At 40.1% G+C, this 18,185-nt stretch overlaps 1 protein-coding gene across 11 annotated transcripts in view; it reads left to right on the top strand.

Moving 5' to 3' along the window:
* The window catches only part of TCF12 (transcription factor 12), a 155,760-nt gene extending 138,175 nt beyond the window's left edge, over window positions 1–17,585 (top strand). For 4 of the 11 annotated variants that reach the window (XM_057372108.1, XM_057372107.1, XM_057372109.1 and 1 more), the window contains 8 exons: window positions 2,051–2,124; window positions 3,051–3,122; window positions 3,862–4,068; window positions 10,220–10,334; window positions 11,158–11,329; window positions 12,566–12,798; window positions 15,937–16,090; window positions 17,419–17,585. In XM_057372108.1, coding sequence (XP_057228091.1) covers window positions 2,051–2,124; window positions 3,051–3,122; window positions 3,862–4,068; window positions 10,220–10,334; window positions 11,158–11,329; window positions 12,566–12,798; window positions 15,937–16,079 — 1,016 coding nt within the window. In that variant the 3' untranslated portion in view covers window positions 16,080–16,090; window positions 17,419–17,585. The remainder of the gene's footprint in view (window positions 1–2,050; window positions 2,125–3,050; window positions 3,123–3,861; window positions 4,069–10,219; window positions 10,335–11,157; window positions 11,330–12,565; window positions 12,799–15,936; window positions 16,091–17,418) is intronic. The other 7 variants (XM_057372114.1, XM_057372118.1, XM_057372113.1 and 4 more) reach the window with 5 other exon arrangements.
* The last annotated feature ends 600 nt before the right edge of the window (window positions 17,586–18,185 follow it).

Here is an 18,185-nt window from a genome sequence, read left to right on the forward strand (position 1 = left end):
ACTGCAGTGATTGCTGTCGGTGACCCCTGTAAATCCTAATGCTTGCCTGGCTTATTTGTTTTTTAATGCTGCTGTGTTGGTGCTGCACTAAAAGCTGCAGTTGTTAATTGCAGGGCTTGTGGTGCCAGGATGCTTTTTAACATAATTGGTGGATTTCATGCACAAACTTCTAGGAGGGGGAGTGGAATGAGGCAAGCAGGAAATCAGTGCCATCTGGCAACCTGCAGCCGTGGAGGCAGAGTGCCACCGCTCGGGAAGAGCCCCGGTGGTGCCGAGGTGTGACTGAAAGCTGCAGGTTGCAGTTGGGATGGGCGTTTGACAGGAGGAGTTGGTTAATTCCTCCCCTCTTCTCTATTTGTCTCCTTTGTGAGATGTCCCACTCGAGTTTTGTTCTGGGCTCACATTACAGAAATAGCACCTTCTGTCAAACCCCCCAGACAGGGTGTCAGGAGAAGTGCGCAGCCTCGCAGTCTGTTCACTTGCTTACCTGGCCACCCTTCTGCCTGCTACTGAGCTCCTGCTTTGCTGGAGGGAGTGCTGCTCTGAGTTCTGAGAGCAGGGAGTGCTCCCGACCACCATTCTGTCTCTACAAATGGAGCTCTGACCGGATTCAAATTTGAACATGATGCTGAACCAAAATACTCTATAGTTGTTTCATTAATGGCTGTGCAAAAATAAGTGGCACTCCAAGCATTATTCCCAAGTTGAGGAATGGCAGTAACGCAGACGGAGACTACAGGTCCAGACCCAGAGGAGCTGTGTGAAGTGAAAATTGGAAATTATAAACTTGCTCACTGAATTCTTTGTATTTTAAAAGAGAATTCCAGCACAATTAYGGCAGCTCTGGACTTTTATGAAATAGGAGATTTTTCTTATTATTTTTTAATTAGAAAGGAAATATGTAGGTATTTTAATAGCTATGCAAGCTGTACTCTTTTTGTTAAATAAAACCTTGTCTTTAAAAGGTAACTACTTGCAGCTCTCTGAACAAAGGAACTGTAATGTTATTAAACCTTTTCCCAGTTTTCCAGACATACAGCTCTGGCTGTTATTGAAAGAACAAGCCCACAGGCTCTTCCTTTAATGAGCTGCTTTGGATTGTATGTCCATAATTTATTAATGTAATTGCTTTATTATTACATTTATATGGCTGAAAGGAAGCTGTCTCTAATGGCCATAGAATTTTGTGTAGTATCTTTATAAAAGATGCATTATTAGTTGGTGAGAAAAATGCATGTTGTACTACTTCAGGCTTTGTGTTAAAAGTACTGCTTTATTAGCTATTGCATTTCACATCTAATTATTATTAAAATTTACATGATAATTAGGTATATTTATGTCAGATTAGAATGAATATGTATTTGAATTTGCAGTGTATAGGTAATATGGATTTAATTGTTAATTTGTTGCACAGTCAATGGTTCTTTAGCTTCTGATTTACCTTAAGTATATCTGAAATAACAAAKGGGTATGACTTAGGTGTATTTTTATTCTTCTAAATTTGAAATGCATTGTAATCTAAAATGGTATTGTGTACAACTAGACARGATAAAGCTTTTAGATCCACTTTTAGGTTTTCTAATTTAGTAGAGAGGTGTCATAAAAATGGTTCTCCAGAAATGCTTAACTTTGTATCTGTTTGATTTCTTTAAATATTTTTGTTGTGCATTTAACACTATTACAAATACWTACACTGAACAGAATCTGAAGAAGAATTCAGCAGGTCTTTTGTGGTGATGCAGGCAGAAGCAGGTGTTAGAAGCAGGTATTTCAAACACRGTGTGTGTGTACTTAGTCCAGTTTTTTGACATTGAAGTACTTTGAAGATGTCACCTCTTTTGTCACTGACAATGATCTAACTCTACAGATGCCAGGATATCAAAATTATCCCTCAGTAAGGCATAATGAAGGAATTTGTCCTCCTTTGTATACCCATATGTTAGCTTACCTTTATGCAGAATATGTTGGTTTTAATTATGTTGAGAAATACTGTCTCTGCTTCCCACTTCTGCTGTGTAAATCTGTGCGCTAACCTAGACAATTTTGACAGGTGCCAGTCAGTGGTCGAGGAGTGGAGGACAAGCCCCCTCATCTCCCAACTATGAAAACTCTCTACACTCCTTGGTAAGAATTGTTGAAAGCAACATGGTACTTTTTACTTAGGAGTTGAAGGCTTGGTTTTGTATAAATCCTGCATATCATTAAAAGAAACAGTAGGATAGCATTACAAATGAATTCTTTGCTAACAAATGGCCTGTTCAGTTGAACAATGTAAGACGTGCAGGGTGTGTCTTTCACCATCTGTTCCTTGGGCATCAGGCTTCTGTGCTGAGGACAGCTGGTGCTAAAGCGCTGTTATGAGATTCTGGTACCTTTTCACAAATCCATAGCTAATTCTTATCTAAAGTTCAGTCTGGAGAAAGATAAAGACTTCATGCCTCCGCATTTACTTGTCCTTCCCTATCTCTCCCTCAAATGGCAGTCTCTAGGCTTGTTTGCATTACACTGTTATTAAAGTATTAATACAGTTTATTTGTAATTATTATTTGTTGTGRGGAATGTTCATTTATTAATTAATCCTTTTACAGAAAAACACACAGGCAGTAATCTACAGCATTGTAAATTTTCTTCTTTTGAGCATTCAGCAGAGGATTTAAGTTACTTCCTTCCTTCTTACATTTCCGATACAATATCGGGAAGGAAAGAGRGAAAATTTGAGGGAAGGTTTTGATTATTTGCTTCATATTTCTAGTTTCCACAGATGTAATTTCTTTTTTTTTCCTGTCTAACAAGAATAAATTATAAGTTAAATCAGATTTCTTTTCTTCAGTATTTTTGCAATTAAATGTAATTGTTATGTACACCTTAGAATCCTAACATAACTGCAGTGTTAAATATTAGCCTTTTCTTATCTTAATATAATCAGATCTCTGTTGCATTAACTTGACTAACAATTTATTGCTGACATGCACATCAGCTGTTTCCTCACCTCTTTTTTTGAATTAATCTTAACCTGTGCTTTGCTTCCTGTTCTGTCTTGACTTTGCCAGAAAAATCGAGTTGAACAGCAACTTCACGAGCATTTGCAAGATGCAATGTCCTTCTTAAAGGATGTCTGTGAGGTACTATTTCACTTTAGATGGTGCCTTTTTGTGTTTCAATTAACGCTTCCTTCAGATTCCCCATTAAAAACTTCAATTAGTGTAGTGTGTGACCCATCTTTTGACTCCAACATCCTGCTATTTCAGTTTCTAGACAGCTGCAATGTCGGAATTGGTTTTGCTTTGGGTTTTTTTGGTATTTCCTTTAATAAAAGAAAGTAATTAAAAGAATGTAATCTTAAGACAGACTTCTACAGTAACACAAATAACTTGCTTTTATTTCTGAAACATCTAATCTGTTTGAAGGTCTATTTTTAAAAATGATAACTAAAAGTTTTTGTCCAGTTTTTTTTATAATACAGATTCTCAAAAAACCACTGCCTCTCTTAATTGTTTCCAGCATGGTGAGGCTGATTTTATGATCATTCTTTCTTGTCCTGCATTAGCTTATTTTGTAGCAGTTCCTTTTTTCTTGTTCATGCCATGTAATAGCAGCTGAGTAACATTAACCCTAYAATAAGCTTCACTTTCAAAACTGCCAACTATTTGTGGAATGAATGCTATCTTGAACAAAATCTCCAGATAATATTTTCTTTTTCCTGTTTGTAGTGCTGGTAGGTGCTCTCAAAGTCTTTTGATACTATTTTGACACTGCATTTCATCTTCTGTCTTTAATACCTGGAGATAGACTCTGTAGGGTGTGAGGAGCCTGGGGATTTATTCAGTGATGGCTGTTCCTGTCYCTCTTGCATCCCAACAGCAGTCCCGGATGGAGGATCGCCTGGACAGACTGGATGATGCCATCCATGTTCTGCGGAACCACGCTGTGGGGCCTTCAACAAGCCTGTCAGCTGGCCATGGAGACATTCACAGTTTATTGGGACCATCCCACAATGGGCCAATTGGAAGCCTGAACTCAAACTATGGAGCATCCAGCCTTGTAACAGCCAGCAGACAGGCATCCATGGTAATGATGTTATAAAACACGAGGGTGTTTATGCRGAACAGTTAGAGCTGATGCACTGAAATGATCATAGAGCCTTCTGAGGTAGAATTGGGCTGTAAGAGTAATATTTATCAGGAAGAAACCACTTGAGATTCTTGTGGAGGAAAAGATGGCAGACAGCTTGCACCTGCTAKGGGTTTCCAATTAGAATGTTGGGGTGGGGGTGGGCAGAAATGAGGGAGAGAAAAAAGATGGGAAAACTTAGACTTTGGCCTGGTCAGTGGCCCATAAAATCCTGCTGTGACCATATGCAGAAAGCTGAAACTTTCTGCTCAGAGCGTTTCAGCTTATACATGCATTTTTTCCAGATGTGTAATAATTGGCAGAACCGTTTTCTCCTTGAAATGGTGAATAGGGAGATTGAATGGGAAAAGCAGTCAGAAAGGACTGAATTTCAAGTGTTCTGGTCTGGAAAAGCTGTTTATTGTAAATTGGAACTAGTCTTCAATAGCAGATGCTGGCAGAGGACTGGGAGGAAGCTGTTGGAATGTGGAACCATAGTGTGCGCAGGCTCAAAATTTAAACTTTTTTTTCTAAACGAAAAGGAGTTTTGAGCACAGCTGTAGTGTAAGTAACAATGAAAAGGAAACAACTTTCAGATTAATCCCCAAGAAGGGTGAAATAATTAGATCCATGTCTTTTAGTTTCTTTAAAAATGTGAACCACTCTGAAAAAATGTAGTCGAGCTTTTTATAGATCAGAAATATGCTAAAAGCATTACACAGTAAACGAATCTATTTGTAGCATTGCTCACTTCCCTTTTTCTTCCTTTTCATTCCTCCCTTCTCAAAAATGCTTAAAGGAAAACGAGCCTTTAAAAACATGCTTGTTTTAGTGGTGCCATGTGTTTGCATGTTTACAGCGTAATTTTAAAGACCAGTTACATGCTGTGAAATTTTCTGTTATAAAACAGATTCACAGCTGGATACTGTGTGATCAAGGCAAAATTTCACCTATCATCAAAATAATTAGGTACCCCAATTGCTGAAGGGTTTGTATTCTATAAAACAGAATTAGTTCCAGGCTCTCCCATTTGCACATCACACATCCATTTATATTAATTTCAGGACCACTGCAGTAAACATCAAAAAGAACTGGTTGCTTTCTATAAGCTGCGTGTGTTTGGGGGCTTTGGGGAGGGGATACTTTCCAAATGTACATCCAACTTTAGCTTTCTGTACAAGTCACTTTTAGCAATGAAAGAAGTGATGCATAAGTACTTTTGAATTTTTTCGTAGTACCGACTGAGATTTAATATTTAAAGACTGTTGTTAAAATTCTACCGTGTTCTGGGRTAGACTGAAATTTAGTCGTACAAAAGAAAACTTTTTTCCCCTGGTCTTGATGGGGCATTACATGACTCACTGAAACTGCATTGACAAATTTGTTCTCTAACTTGAGGAACCTTCTGAGACTGCTAAGCCAYAGTCAAATAAATACAGCTAGTGCCAAAATGAACATAAAAATCTCGGTTTCTCTTTTAAATAAGCTGTATTAAATATTTTATCAACTCAGTTTTTATCAAAATGAGGGACAGTGGAAAATGACTCTCCAAAATTGACAAAAGTCCCTTGATCTTCTTTAGTTTAAAGTAGTTGTGTAACTTAAATGTAATACAGACCTGATCTATCATCTGATTATTTGACTCACAGATGCTCTTTGTCATTTAGAAATAAACTTAGATTAGGAGAACTAAAAAAATATAATTGACTGTACATTTCATCCTCACTGGGTGAAACAAGCTTGCAGATCAGTTTTGGCTTGCAAAGTGAGTCAGCTAAAGAATTCCTTGGATTAACCTCTAATTTTGTTACATCAGAATAATTGGCTCCAACAGAAGACATCCTGTTGTGGCCTTGCCCAGTCCCCAAAGAGTGCCCTTTGACATCATTTGCAATTGCAGGAACTCAGTGTGACTGAGGATGGAGTCCTGAAATATGTACAGAGCAGAGGTTGGCACATCTGGCTGTCGTGCAGACTGAGTGGTTTATTAATGATGACTGCAGTGCAGTAATGCCCTACAAGTATAAGGGGTAATTCTTCATCAATAACAAATTAATTTCAAACTATTATTTACTATTAGGTTGGTGTTCTTTCTAAGTAGTAAGTAGGAGAGCAGAGAATTTGACACACGACCTGAACTTTAAGATCCAGCCTTCGTTCAGGATTTAAATACTGCTTTATTTGAGATGGCATCCAGTAAATTTTAAGAAAATAATAAGTATTGGCCTAATATAGTGAGAAATGTCAACATTGATAAGGGTGATTACATATTTTTGATGTTTTGTTTGACATAGGGTCAAGAAATGTTCGTTGGAATTCAGCACTAAATGAAACTTCCTTGTTGAAGGAGGGTGGGATCTTTACACAAAACATTTTTGCTCTTTAAAAAAAAAATAGAAAAAAAAAATTTAATTTCCCTTGAAGATGATGATCTTGGCAGAAGGAGCTAGGAAATGAGTAATTTAACTCCTTTTTATGTAATTAGTGTAACCAGGCATGGTTTTATTTTAACATTTGCTTAATTTTTGAGCCAAATTTATTTTACAACTCTAGTTGACTTCATTTCCTGATTGCTCTGAATGGTTTTGTTTTCTTTTTAGCTGGCCTAGCCATTAGACTTATTCAAATAGATTTTTAATATCTCAAACTCATCAAATATTTGCTAACTGGCCTTTGAAGTTGATTTGTATTTTATTTCATGTATTATTGAAAAGTTAAGAAGTAATACTTTTTGTTCTTATTCAAGCTGCTTTTTATTTGTCATTGTAATACAATGGAAAAAGAACAGCCTGAACTGATTAAAAATAAATAAATAAATAAAAGGCCTGGAAACTCAGTTAAGGATGAAACTCAATCCTTAAGTTGGAGAGTTTTCTTCAGGTATAACAGGAGTCTAAGAAAATTGGTGATCTCCCTCTTTGTGCCCTGTGCCTGCTCCAGTGTAGCAGCACAAAAGGGCAGTTAAGCAGCTTTGCCAACACCAACCTCTGCTCTTGCTCAAACCCTTCCAGACTTGGTATTTCCCTGCAGAGATTATGCTCCCACTGAACAACTCTGAGCTGTCTAAAGTGTTAAAATCTTGATTACAAAGCCCTTTTCATTGGCTAAAATGGTGTAATCATCATAGCCAAACTGAMCAGTTAGTAGGGCTTAAAATGTTCAAAGGCTTGGACCAAGACTAGTATTTTTATTTTCCAGTTCTCAAAAACTTTCATTGCTAAGTGCTCAAAATTCATAATCAAACTAAAGTGAGACGCAGGACCCGTATTTCCAGTCCTTTCCCCACATGTCACTCTCGGTTCTCCTACATGCAGTTGTGTGCCATCATACATAACTGGTTTTCTGGTTTCAGATCCCAAATGTGACCACGTAAATCAACCGAAATATGTTCTGCACTCTGGTTAGATTTTTTTTTTTAACTTGGAAGTGTCAGTGGGGCTGCCGATTGTCCTATGGACAAGTCTTTCTTGAGATGCATAAAAATACAGTTCACGTGGTAAATWACAACAATGTAGAGTCTTGTATCAGTGCTCCCGTTTTGCTCAGCCCGGGGTTACTGAGGGGGGTAAGTTTTTGCGATGGCGGCGAGTGCCAGAGCTGTGTTGGGCTGGCATTGTGCGGAGGAGGCCGCGGTTCCGAGTGCCGTGTCCGTGCTGGCCGCTCCTCTCAGCACAGCGCTCTCCCCGCGCCGCTGCGAGCTCCGGCTGGCGGAGCCCAGCCTCCCGTTCGGCTCCCATTTTGTGAGCCTGGGGAGCTTCGGGCTTTGCCTGGGAGGAGGGACCATGGAAACAAGGCTGGATTAGCGCCGGAGAGAATGAATTAACTGCGAGTTTGTTTGCTTTGGAGATAAAGTGCCGCGAGTCACGGAGGCCGGCGTGCCGGGGCCGGGGCTGAGCCCGCGCGGGCCGGCCCGGGCAGCTGTATGGAAATGGCAACGGGAACGGCAACGGGAGCGCTGCGAGTCCCGGCACCGGGCATCGCGGGAGCCGCCCGCAGCTCTCTCTCTGCCCCCGGAGCTGGCCCTGGGCGCTAGGAAAGCGCCTGGCTGCGAATCGCTTATAAAGAATAGCGATAAAACATGTCAAGAGCTCGTTTGTTCCGAGCGCCGCSGAGCTGATGGCCTCGGACGCCTTTCAGAGGAGTTAAAGGAAGCTCGAGGTTGTGCTCCATTGAAATGCAGATAGGGAGAGCCCTTTCTCTATGTAGTATGAGTCCAGGGAAAGGAAAGCAAACTAAATTTTCTGAACTAAATGYTTAAGATACTTTAAGCTTTGATAGTTTGAAGTAGCCACCGATCAGTTGTGCCTGTAGCAAATGGAGCTGTTGGCCTCTGCATGGGATGCAGTGACTTTCAGCTAGTCATTTTGTTTGGGTTTTTTGTCGGCCAGTTTGGATTTTCTAGTGTATCGTAGATCTGAGATAAAAATCAGTGTTATGGTCAGTTTTGTAGCATTTTCGCTCTTAAGATTTCTGTGTAAATCCTGCTAATCTAAATTGTATGCTTTTAATTTGTACATCTTGGTTTCAAAAGACTGGAACATGGACTTGAATTCGGTTTTTATTTCTAATCTGCTCTCTGCCTTTGTTAGAACTGATTTGCTAGTCTGTCACCTTTAGGTTAGCTCTAGATTYGAAAGTTGCCAGGGTTCTGGCAGCTGCTATGTTTGTACACAGCTTTAAGAATTTTTTGCCTTTTTTAAGTAGTAGATTTCGGAACAAACCTGGCCTTGAAACAATTAAGTCTGTAGCTTGAATAAAAGCACCCTCAAGTGTTAGGACTAAGCATGACCAGAAGAATAAAATAAAACACATAACCTGCAAGGCAGAATTAGGGAAAGACTCATTTTTGAAAAGTTCAGAGTGAGAACGAGCTTCATGTTCCAGCTGTAAAGAGTTTGTCTCGCAGGCTGAAAGACCCAGGCTCAGCTCCTTCCTCCCAGCGAGTTCATGACTCTTGCAGGAGCTGGGCTGACTGTATCCAGAGTAGAACTTCTCACAAACAAAGCCTATTACACGCAGAGGAAGATAAAATATACTTGAAATAGCAACAGATATACAAGAGGAGATTTTCTGCAGAACAATGGATACAAATAGCAGCCCGGAATGATCTGATATTAGTTGTGAGTTGTTGCRGAGGGGGGGTTCCCCCTTCCTTTTTTTGTTCCTGTGCATTAGCTTACAGGAACAAGTGTATATTAAACAAAGGATAAACTTGCATAAGGGTATTTATCTCTCTCTGGGTAAAACCCATATTAAGACATGAAAGGTAAAAGCTGCATTAATTACTCAAAAGGGATTCAAAGCTCAGCAGTTTACTAGGATTGAAGGATTTATTGAAAAACAGTGGTTCTCATGTGTAACTCCAGGCAATAAACCTATTTAATTAAAGGCTTAATCTTCTAGTTGACATGTTTGCTGCTGTTCCAATAAAAAGCTTCATCTGTAGCCAGTTTCTGTAACTATACAAATAATAGTAAAATCCCTCATCTTTGTTAATTTTTTAACTGTTTAATTGTATTATGTTGGTTATAGTATAAATATATTTAAGGACTTTTGTGTCTTTAGAAATCAAAAGCTTTAAATGGTCTGTGTTCTAAATTATTTAAATACAGGCGCAATGTATCTTTACCTCTTTTCTGTCAAGCAAATATTTTTTAATAAAGTTGATGACAGTATTCTGTATTGAGCAGCAGTTTTTTAACAAATTGCCTCTTCAAGTTAGATATGCACATTTGTAGTTGTCTCACATAAGTATCATTAATTCAAGTTTATGCAAAATTAGAATTTTTCAAGACTCTTCATCTCAATGCTTGCTGCTCAGAAATCTAATCATGGTATATTATGAAGGAACAGATCAGGAAATAGGTGGTAAGAGTAGTTACTTACCCGGATTATTTTRTTCCACAGTATTGGTCACTGCTTGAGACACAGTCCAGTATGGTGTAATCAGRTGTAACAGCATCTATCAACTAAATCTTTCCTTTGCTCAGTGAGAATTTCAACTCGGATCTCTAATCCAGCAAATACTTTCAGTATTTTAAACTTCTAYTTTTGGACTATTTCTTTGATTCATGTCTTTATTAGAAATCTTTGCTTTGCCTTGCTTTAGGTTGGGACTCACCGGGAAGAAGGTGTCAGCCTCAGCAGCAACCATTCAGTTCTTCCCAGTACCGTTTCTGCTCAGAGCACAGAACTTAATCATAAAGCACAAGACAGCTACCGAGGTAACTTTCTAGGATTAAATACTGGACAGGATCTGCCATARTTCAGAGCCAGTGAGGCTGTAGATCTTGGTAAAATGGCATCAGTGCAAGGGATAGGRGCATAGATAATGTTGAAAAATAAAAATTGTAATAAATCCTATATACCACCTCTGTTAGGRACTCCTGCAACAATTTTGAGGGCATCCCTATCTTAAGACTTTTCTCAGTATAGTTTTAAGAGAAGAGAAGGCTGCATTACAGCCACGTCCCTCCATCTTAAGGGGCCATGATCCCCTTGCAGAGTTGCAGCCCTTGCCCAGTTGGCCAGGAGGGCTGTGGAGTGGGCTGAGCCCAGAGTTCAGCCCAGCCAATGGAAGGAGGTCATTCCACAYCAGCGTTTACAGTTCCTTCCATTTTTAGCTGAAGAAGTAAACTGCAGAAAACAGACGTCAGCTCCTTTATTAGCATGCTAGCACCATTTAGAGGGTGTTGCACATTCAGCCTAAACCCAGGCCTCGATGGCAGTGCAGTTCTGCCCTTAAATTTGCAGCCCAGACATCAGGTGCAAATTTCCTGCTTCACTCAATGTCCTTTTGTCTTAAGCAGTGTTTTCCTTAGACTAAGCTGTTACCAATCAAGCTGCCCTGTGAGCTGTGATTGCTTTATAACCCGTGACACATGTCCAATTACAGCAGTGTTACCAGGATCTCTTGTTTCTGTTAGCCCTTCCTGTTGTCTCCCCAGACTCGTGCTCAGCTCTGGCCCCTCAGTGCCATTATGWGCTCAAGGTTCTGTGCAATGTTTCAGGGTTGTGACACTCACCCTGCTCTCTGGTTGCTTGCAGCACTGTCGGGTGGCTTACAGACCCAGTCTGTGGCTATAGGTCCAACAGAAATCAAGTCTGAACATAAGGAGAAGGATGAAAACATCCATGAACCCCCCTCATCAGATGACATGAAATCAGATGATGAGTCCTCCCAGAAGGATATCAAGGTCTCGTCCCGAGGCAGAACAAGGTGCGTTGACATGACCTGGAGAGTCTGTGCTTGGATGATGCTCAGTAGCACGTTGTCCTTACATTTGATAGATTTATTGCAAGGCTTTTGTGTTACTGYAGTGCATAGACCAGCTGAAGGAGAGAAAAAGTTTATAGCATCTGTATGTATTTCAAAAGGTAATTGAAATACAAGGAGGAGGTAGAGGATTTTCTGGGAAAAAACACCAGTGCCATGCCTAATGCCTGCTTGTAAGCAGCAAAAGATTCAGAGGGTCCTAGCCAGCATAGAGGATGGGGCAATGTTAGAAATTTGTGGAACTTTGTACCTGGGCCAGGGCTGTGCTTCTAAATGTGACTCTGTGGTGGTGGAGAGCTCCAGCTCCTGACCTGGAGGCTGAAGTGATCACCATGGCCAAATATCATCCTCAAACACTTTGTCCTCTCCCRAGCCACTGACACAAAACCTGGAGCTGATGCTGGGTAAAATGTTTCTGGATYTGCCTGATAGGCCTGACACAAGTGTTTCCTGAGAGAACAGGAAACAATTGGAATTTTGCAACCACAGGCAGCAGAGTCTGTATCAACACATGTGTTTAATGGCATTTTAAATTGTTAATTTTAGTAGAACAGAGCTTTTGCACAGTTTTAGTCTAAATTGAATGATCCTATATTAAAAAAGGCTATGCAACTTGATATCATTTGAGTCAAATAAGAATTCTAAATATAACTGTTTAGCTCTACACTGAGTAGTAAAAGAAAAAATAGTTCTAAAATTGGCCAGTGTGGTCTTTAACAAAAGTAAAACTTTCAAATAAGCACATAAAATTGAAAATTTGTTAAGTGCATTTTCATATAAGCTGGCGTTTTGGAAAATAGCAAAAACTTTGTTGAAAATTATTTGTTGTCCACCTGACAAGGTGGTTAAGTTGCCTCTTTAACTGGTTTGGCTACATCTTCAAGCAGCAGTGTGTTGCTGCAACTTTTCCTAGAGATGTTTACCTGCTCTAGACAATATTCTTCAGGCAGAAGCCACTCAACATTTGTTTTCAGAGAAAGGAACAACAAGAATTTCCTTGAAGACTTCAGCATTGATATCTAACTCTTTCCTAGTTATCTGAATATACTTCAATATAAAATGGTTAAGTGGAAAGTTTAATTTCTGAAATTGAAACTGAAAATTTGGCACCAGCACCAGGATCACTTGTGTGAAATGCCAGTGATATTTCAAAATACTGTTATGATTGTTTTCTTGCAGCAGTACTAATGAAGATGAGGATTTAAACCCAGAGCAGAAAATAGAAAGAGAGAAGGAGAGAAGAATGGCAAATAATGCCCGAGAACGTTTGCGTGTGCGAGACATTAACGAGGCGTTCAAGGAGCTCGGCCGCATGTGCCAGCTGCACCTGAAGAGTGAGAAGCCGCAGACRAAGCTGCTGATCCTCCACCAGGCTGTGGCAGTGATCCTCAGCCTGGAGCAGCAAGTGAGAGGTCAGTAGCCTTGGGGGCTGGAGCAGGGCCTGTGGCAGCTTTGGCCATCAAGCAGTGTGGCTCTCTTGTAACCTGAACAGCCAAATGCACGAGTTACTGGAAGTGGTTTTGCTGTTCTGTAATGATGCAGAAGTGCTTTAGAAAAAGCAAGAATTACTTTAAAAAAAAAAAAGGAGTGAGTATAAAGTTTATACTTTGACCTTTCTTTTTCCTGGTCGATTAGTCTAYGTTTTCAAGTTAAGTTCATTAATTAGAATGTTGACACATATTACTATAAATCGTAAACAAGCRCTTGTTTAGCMSTAGCAAGGCTTTAGCAACAACAAGAGACCTGTTTTAAGATCAACTCCACATAGCTAAATACTAAAATGAGGTTAATTTATTTGCATTTACTTAGGTTTTTGCATTATATGTGTACKGGGGAGGGTGGAAACTGACTTCTACTCTAATTTAATCAGAGCTGGGTTTGCATGAATCTTCTTTCCCTGATTTCTTTAAAATTTTCCAAGAAAGAAACAATGTGCCTCCTGGGAAGTGCAGAAGGAAAACTTTGTGCCATTCACTCTCGTAAGGGGAGATGGTTCTAGGAATCATGTTTGGTTCTTCAACTGTTCTGTTCTTGTGAGCTGGTGAAGCCACAGTTGACTTTTAATCTCCCTTTATATTTTTGTCAAAGACATTTTGAAGTTTTGGGGCATCTTGTTGTAACTTTTAATCAGCCCGGAGCTGGTTGGCCTTCGGACTCGGTGGTGCCTGTGGGTGCCTCCCAAAGGAAATGCTCTTGTTCTGTGGAGGTGGCACTTCCCGGATGAGTGACCTCATGTYGTGCTGTTTGGGACTCATTAGCAGCCATCTTCCCTTGTGTCTCACTGATGGAAGGGCAGCCAGCAACTGGAAAAGTCTGAGATGGGGATATGTCAGTGGTTGTATTTGCTGAAAGCATTGCATCTTTCAACCGCTGATGTGACTGAGTGGTAACAATGTTTTAGTTTTGTGTGCCTCATTTGTACTTCATTTTCTCATTTGTTGCTTGCATTTTGCAGGGAAGATCCAGGCAGCAGTTAGAAGTTTATTGAAAGGGACTAAATAACTAACTTAACACAAACTGATGTAYTTTGTGCAGTAACAACGAGATGCTGTGTTTTCAGGCAGTTTTTACTGATCCAGTTTTCAGTARAGAAACATGCAGTTTCCAGCCAGAGCTCTTCCAAGGCACAGAGTAATTGTTCTGCACATGAGACAGCAGCTAGGGCTGTTGTAAACCCCAGTTTAGCTTCTCCGAGACTTAGATCTTGGGAACTGTTGTGGTCTGAAAATCCCTGCCATGGTCTAGAACCATAAGGTTGAGTATTATGGAGTCAGAGGGACATTARTCAAGTGTGGGTTTTGATGTTTAAAAAGCATTAAGTCCATCTCTGCTCTCACATATTCTGTAATTCACAAAAAGCTCCATGTTAATAARATCTTGGTCAGAGAACTTCCAACCCTTGTATGTGTGGCAGGAATCTTTATCCCACAGTGCACCAACAGTTAAGTGTCCCCATTGTACAGGCAGTTGACACTGGGACCTTTCCCTCGCTCCGGTTGCCGTCTCCTGTGCGCTCTGTGTGTCCGAGGCAGCGCTGGGCAGCACACGGCGCCTCCTGGGAGAGACCCTGGCTCCCGCTTGTCCTGCCCATCTCCCTCTGCACCTGTTCCTGCCAGTGAGTGACCGCAGCTTTGTGTGACACCCACAGGAGCTTGCACAGTGCATTAGATAATTGCATAAACAATTTCCTCTCTCTGCTGGTAATGAAGCTTCTCATTTTGTGATTGGTGCTATTCAAAATGAACCATTGCAGATTTAAGCTCTCAGTGTAGGCCAGGGGTTTTATCTCCATTTCCTAAATCACTGTAAATTAACTTCCTTTCAAAGTTTCCATGTAATTACATCTTTAAAACTTCAAGGCAAGCCACAGTTAGACAAAGAAAACTGTGATTAAGAAAAGTTAGCAGTTGTTTTTTTTTACCAGTAGACTCTTCAGGAGTTCTCATGCTTAAGGAAATGCAGTAGGAGGCTGTTGATAATGACTTTGGTGACAGCAGAACTATCAAGTCCATCCAAAATAGTCTCTGTCAGATGAGATAAAATGCACTGGGGTCAGTAAACTGCAATTACTAGAGGGGTGCCTGTACAGTGCAAGAGAAGGGCTTGTGCTGTCTGTTCAGTTTTGGCAGACTACTTGCAGTTATAATTGTATCTGCCATCTCCAACTGCAAAACAGAATTCACTGACAGCTAGAAAATACCTTAAAATGTTGATTAAATTCAACAGTGGAATATATTACATGTTTTTTGTGAGTCTTTTGGGCCACTGCAGCTTACATCTTCTAGATTTTGATTCATGAAAAGCCATTTTGAAGAACAGAAACAGTTGACTTTAAGAAACTGTCATTATTTGGAAACGAGATCCAAATCTACATCTATTGAAGCTAAGTGGGGAAGTGGAAACATACTGATGAAAATACCTTGATAGCTGGTCCACAGCTGGTTATTATAAAACACTGACTTTAATGTGAGAGGAAATAGGGTTTGGAAAAAATGCTCCTGCTGAATGTGACTCATCACAGYCTTTTGATTTAACCAAGATGGGCACGTGGTGATTTCACAGATCGAAGCTGATGAGAACAATCCATTCAGGGTGTGYTGCCTCCCCTGCCCTCACAGCTGGCTAATACTGACTGGGAGGAAGGAAGCAGCAACATTACTGAAACAAGTGTGATGTCAGGGAGGTTGGGAAGACTTCAGCCTACCAACAAAATGCATAAATCTCATTTTATTATATTGTAAATTACAGACACTTCTTATTTTGCACTTCAGTGTCTTATGGTGAAAGAGGTGCTTTTTAAAAGTTTCTGAAGGTGCATGTAGAGTACTGGAAGGATCTGGGTTTGCCTTTTTGTCTTTTCTTTTTCTTAAATACCAATTTAGGAGCTGTGTGGCAGGACTTTCAGTAGTGATTGTCTGCAGCTTTGGACACCTGCAGGTGAACACAGCAAAGGGAAGCTGCAGAGCTATTTTTGCTCCAGGGTTAATGTGTTGGTATTGCCTGTGCTGTCAGCATACGGGATGTTAAGAACTCTGGTTTTTCTGTTACAGAACGAAACCTAAACCCTAAAGCAGCCTGCCTTAAGAGAAGGGAAGAAGAAAAAGTTTCTGCCGTATCGGCAGAGCCGCCAACACCACACCCAGGAAGCCACCCTGGCCTGAGTGAAACTACCAACCCTATGGGTCATATGTGAACATCAGCCAGGTACGTGAGGGGATGGCTCTTGTTGCTTTGTGTTGGCTGAAGTACAGGAGACACYTGGATATGGTGGGGTTTGGTTCYTGRGCTGCCAGYAGCACCAAACTTCTCTGTGCTTTCRTATCTCTGAGCAGAAGGCTGCAGATTTGTTTGGGTTTATAATAAAACCCCAAGAAATCGTCATCAGTCTCTTCATTTCCAKGCCTCACTGCCAATGGCTCCATCTCTTGGCTCAGGTGGCCTTCTTGGCAGGACATCAGAGGAACAGTGAACAGCTTGCTAGATAAGCCAAGCTTAATAGAGATGAATTATACATCTTTAAATGGTCTAAATATCACATTAGTTCGTTTAAAAATCCACATATTGTTTCCCAGTGCTGATACARAGTTCCAGGGACTCCTCATCCCAGAGAGATTTGCTCTCTGCCTCGAGACCAGTCATTCCAACTCCTCTCATTTGCCCAGCAGAGACTGGGAACTGTCTTAAGTCACAGTCTGTAGTGGTGAAGATAGTTAAGATTTAAAAGGAATGTTTTCAGCTTTGCAAGGTAGCCCAGTATGTATCAGTCTTTTGAGTTTATTCATGTTGTTGGTTGGGTTTCTAAATAGTTGTGAAATTTTGTTTTTTTTAAAAAACTGAGTATTCCAGTAGAGCTGTTGCTACTTCCCAAAAGAGTATTCAAAAAAAGAACACTTCCAAAAAATAGTTGGTGCCCTTGTTTTAATCCAGAACTTTACTAAATTTTATGTTTCAGGAGGTTTATTGTTGTGTATATGTTATAATTTTTAATGCTTTGAATTTCTTTAATACGTTTCATTTTATACCAGAGCAATGGGCAACTTTGGAATTGTCAGATAATTTTTGATTTACAGCCAAGTTAGTCTGTTTTTGCCATATAAAGAAACACTTTCAAAAGTTTGATATCTSCTTTTTTTAATAGCAGTAACTTTGTGTGTTGACTGAAGTGTGACGTTGACAGAAAACGCTGTGCAGGAACATGGCAATGTACCTTCAGGAGGGAGTGAACTTCCACTGCCTCCCACTTGGAGCAAAGTCAGGCACAAACTGAAGGGCTGAGATGTGAAGATTGTTCTTTCTCCCATATCCAGAGAGGCCAAACAGAAGGTTCTTTAGAGTCATCTGTTCACTATATCGTGTTCAATATAATAATATGTTCTGAAAAGGGGGATTTCAGGGTCTCTCAATGTGGTTTTCTTTTGCACCTAAATGACTGAAAATGCCACCAAATCCAGTTTAGATCTCTGTTGTTGATACTAAGCTTTTTCATTATGATCTTCCTAATAAACTCTTTCTTCTCCTAAATGTGTTTTTAGAATTCCAGAATTATTGGTAGGATACACAGAAGGTGACCTTTCTTCACAAGGACACAGACAACTAACATTATATGAAGACACAAACCTGACAGRAGAAAACACTTGAAGCAAGAAACCCAAATGCAATCTTATGATCAAAACTACTGGTCAACACCTGCATCAGGAGTGAAGATACAAGATCTTCAGACAGAATTTCAGCCCATGAGATACTCTGAACATATCAGTCTGTTGCAAGCAGTGTGTCGCTTCTGCACAATCAGAGACTGTTGTGATCTCTCCACTCATTGTGGAAGTTGCCTTGTGCCTAAACTGAATTGACAAATGCATTGTAACTACAAATTTTATTTATTGTTATGGAACTGTAAAGGTCTACATATAAAGGGAAAAGTTAACATGTTAAAAGCTGATAAATTTCAGCTGAATGCCAGCATTTACTAAAGGTGTTCACATTCAGAGAACAAAGCAGTGACAACCGTCGACCCGTAGCATTCCCAGCATACCTATTAGTGTCTTAAAAAAGGAAGGGAAAAGTCTTTTGTTGTCCTTTCCTCTCCTTTTGCCATATGACTTAGTGTTTTCCATGCAATAGGAAACTATTCCTTGGTATAGCTTTTTTTATGTTATTTTTGATCTCTGGTAATCTGAACAGTTATGGTCACAGTTCCCCTTCCGTACTGAGCTCTGTGCCTCAAGCCACTCAGAGGCCTTGTGAAGGCTGCAGGCTGGAGCAATACTGTGACCATAACATTTCTTGGATTTAAAAAGTG

This window comes from Malurus melanocephalus, unplaced genomic scaffold (assembly GCF_030028575.1).
Source record: "Malurus melanocephalus ecotype Western Australia unplaced genomic scaffold, MMel_1.1 scaffold_163, whole genome shotgun sequence".
Taxonomy (NCBI): Eukaryota; Metazoa; Chordata; class Aves; order Passeriformes; family Maluridae; genus Malurus; species Malurus melanocephalus.